We start from the raw sequence: 2,549 nt of genomic DNA, 5'->3' as shown, positions 1-2,549 counted from the left end.
ACACTGCCCCGCTGCCCCACACACTGCCCCGCTGCCCCACACATTGCCCCGCTGCCCCCATACACTGAACACCATACACAATATGCAACATCTTCATTTTAACACTTTTCCGTTACTACCATACAAATTTCTATTCAACTTTTTAAATCCTTTCGACCCCAAATTTCATTTAAATCGGTTCAGTAGTTTTAGCGTAACAGCGAGACAGACAGACTGAGTTATTTTCGCATTCATTATATTAGCAAGGATTTCTTCCCGGGAAAATGTAGCTTGCTCATAGCGAAATAATTAATCAAATCAATTCCGTAGTTTCGGGATCTATTCTAATGCAAACAAACAAATATTTCCACTTCATAATATTAATTTATATAATTTAATATTACAGTTCGATACATAAGAGAGATGGAGGCTGGTGCGTCCCCTTCCCCGGAGCTGACTCCTCCATAGTGTACAGGAGCCAGCGCGAGCTGCACAACCACACGAACAAGCGCCCCGTGCAGTTCGCTGTCTACTTCCACTTCCCCAACCTCCTGTCTCTCCTCGCTGTGCTCTTTGTTGGCTTCATCCTCGTCGTCTTCTCTATGACGAAGGTTACCAGGAACTGGCTAATTGACTATCCGAGGCTCTTCTCCTTCGGCGCTGTGACTGATGACGTGAAGGAGGAGGTGATGGACAATACCTACTTCCAAATGTTACTGTACGGAGAGGGCTGGGAGAAAGGATCGGACGAAACTAAGCCGCCTAATAAAAAGATGGTCGCTAAGGTAACTTTTTGTAACTAAATGTTTCATTATAGGAATTAAAAAAAAGATTGACGTGAGCAACAACTGCGTGCCTTGCTCGCTGCAATACCATCACCTCACAGAAGACACATCTTTAGTGAATGCAATTCCAAGTGTAATCTGATGAGTGTGTGTGTCGGAGGACTCGTTTTACTTCTCTTTCTCTTCCCATCATTTTCTTAGAAGAAAATTATGCTAAAAGGAAGTGAACACATAGGATGAGAATATTTTCCCCTTTTCGTCGGTTAAAGACAACAATGCATCTGCAAATGCCATTATCTGTTGGTTTGTTATAATATAACAAAAAGTGAACTCCCGTGTGCTTGCAATGACAAATAATATTGTTGCAGGTGTCAGGCAGGAACCCAGGATACGGCGCGACCGTGGTGGCCTTGCTGCACTCCGCCCTCACCCTGCTGCATCACACCGACCACATGCCTCCGCCGTATGTATACACCTCCACACATCCACACCTGCACACCTCCACACATCCACACCTGCACACCTCCACACCTCCACACCTCCACACCTCCACACCTCCACACCTCCACACCTCCACACCTCCACACCTCCACACCACAACTACGCCATACAGTCAACACTCGAACCTCCGTAAGAGAGAAACCTCTATAAAAGATAAATATCTCGGTCCCTTCAACTCTGCCTTATCTAGGTCCGGCTCTAATTAATTTTCCCAAATGAATAGTACTAAGCTTTTCTAGAATATAATAAAATACTATTTCACATTTCATCTAACTCTGTTCAACCGTACAATATTCCAACCATACATCCAAATTTACGAACAAGTTTATAAAAATCGGTTTCTGATAAATACTTTGTTAATTTGTTTTACTTTTGTTTATATATTTGTGTTGTTGTGTTGTGTTGTGTAGCGGCGGCGTGCTGACCACTGCCCTCGCCTTCAGAGACACGGATCTGATACAGCGGCTGCATCACGACGGACTCAAGTTTGAAATTATACAGAAATAAATCTCGCAAATATACCTCACTACTTACTATATGTCTGTTCTAATAGAGAAAAAACTGAAACAGAACTACTTAACTTGTTTCAAATTAATATTGCAAACTTTTATCATCTAAATAAAAAAACACAAATTATTCATTTTTTTACATTACGCCACAAGTACTATGAGTCTGGTGCGAATATTTATAACAAACGACATCGTATCAACGAAATTTGTGTAAATAATTATTCAGCGCCACCTATCGGGCGTAAAGTACACCAAAAATCAATCTAGGGTCCTTTAAGAAGCGAGCATATCACCATCTTAAAGGCCGACAACACATCTGTGGTTCCTCTGATCTTACAGATGTCCGTCCATGTGCGTCGATGAACACCTCAGTGTTCCCGCTACTTGTTTGCCTCTAATGTTATAAAAATCAAAAATCTAATACTAATTTTGTTCTAATTGACAGCAAATTGTCGATGGCCGCAAATATTTGTGTTGAGCCCATTTACTATATTGTTTGAATAATGTTTTAATGAATGTTGTACTTTTGTATATGTTGTGTTTAAGTTTTGGTGTTATGATATATTAATAAAATAATATCACTAATTCAGATTTGTTTTTTTTAATACATTGTTTTCTGATCTTTCTTCAATAAAGTTCTCAGAGTATTCGTAAAATGTACAAGATTAGACAAAATACAAGGAACGCCATCTAGTTCATGAATTAGAAAGCTAAGTAGTCTTCACTTACTAATTGTTTACTAGATGGCGTTGATTGATTGAAATGTTTTTGTTAG

The 2,549-nt window shown here is 40.0% G+C and overlaps 1 protein-coding gene across 3 annotated transcripts in view; it reads left to right on the top strand.

The window, feature by feature from the left end:
* The window catches only part of LOC106115266 (saccharopine dehydrogenase-like oxidoreductase), a 12,537-nt gene extending 10,636 nt beyond the window's left edge, over positions 1 to 1,901 (top strand). Inside the window, exons 7-9 of one of the 3 annotated variants that reach the window (XM_013308602.1) lie at positions 386 to 764; positions 1,133 to 1,227; positions 1,679 to 1,901. In XM_013308602.1, the coding sequence (XP_013164056.1) occupies positions 386 to 764; positions 1,133 to 1,227; positions 1,679 to 1,772 (568 nt within the window). In that variant the 3' untranslated portion in view covers positions 1,773 to 1,901. Of the gene's footprint in view, positions 1 to 385; positions 765 to 1,132; positions 1,228 to 1,675 lie in introns of all 3 variants that reach the window. The other 2 variants (XM_013308599.1, XM_013308600.1) reach the window with 2 other exon arrangements.
* Positions 1,902 to 2,549: the final 648 nt, after the last annotated feature.

The sequence above is a fragment of the Papilio xuthus genome, unplaced genomic scaffold (genome assembly GCF_000836235.2).
Source record: "Papilio xuthus unplaced genomic scaffold, Pxut_1.1 DF827870.1, whole genome shotgun sequence".
In the NCBI taxonomy this organism is placed as follows: Eukaryota; Metazoa; Arthropoda; class Insecta; order Lepidoptera; family Papilionidae; genus Papilio; species Papilio xuthus.
Note: the sequence above shows the minus strand (reverse complement) of the source record. Positions and strands in the feature narration are given on the sequence as shown.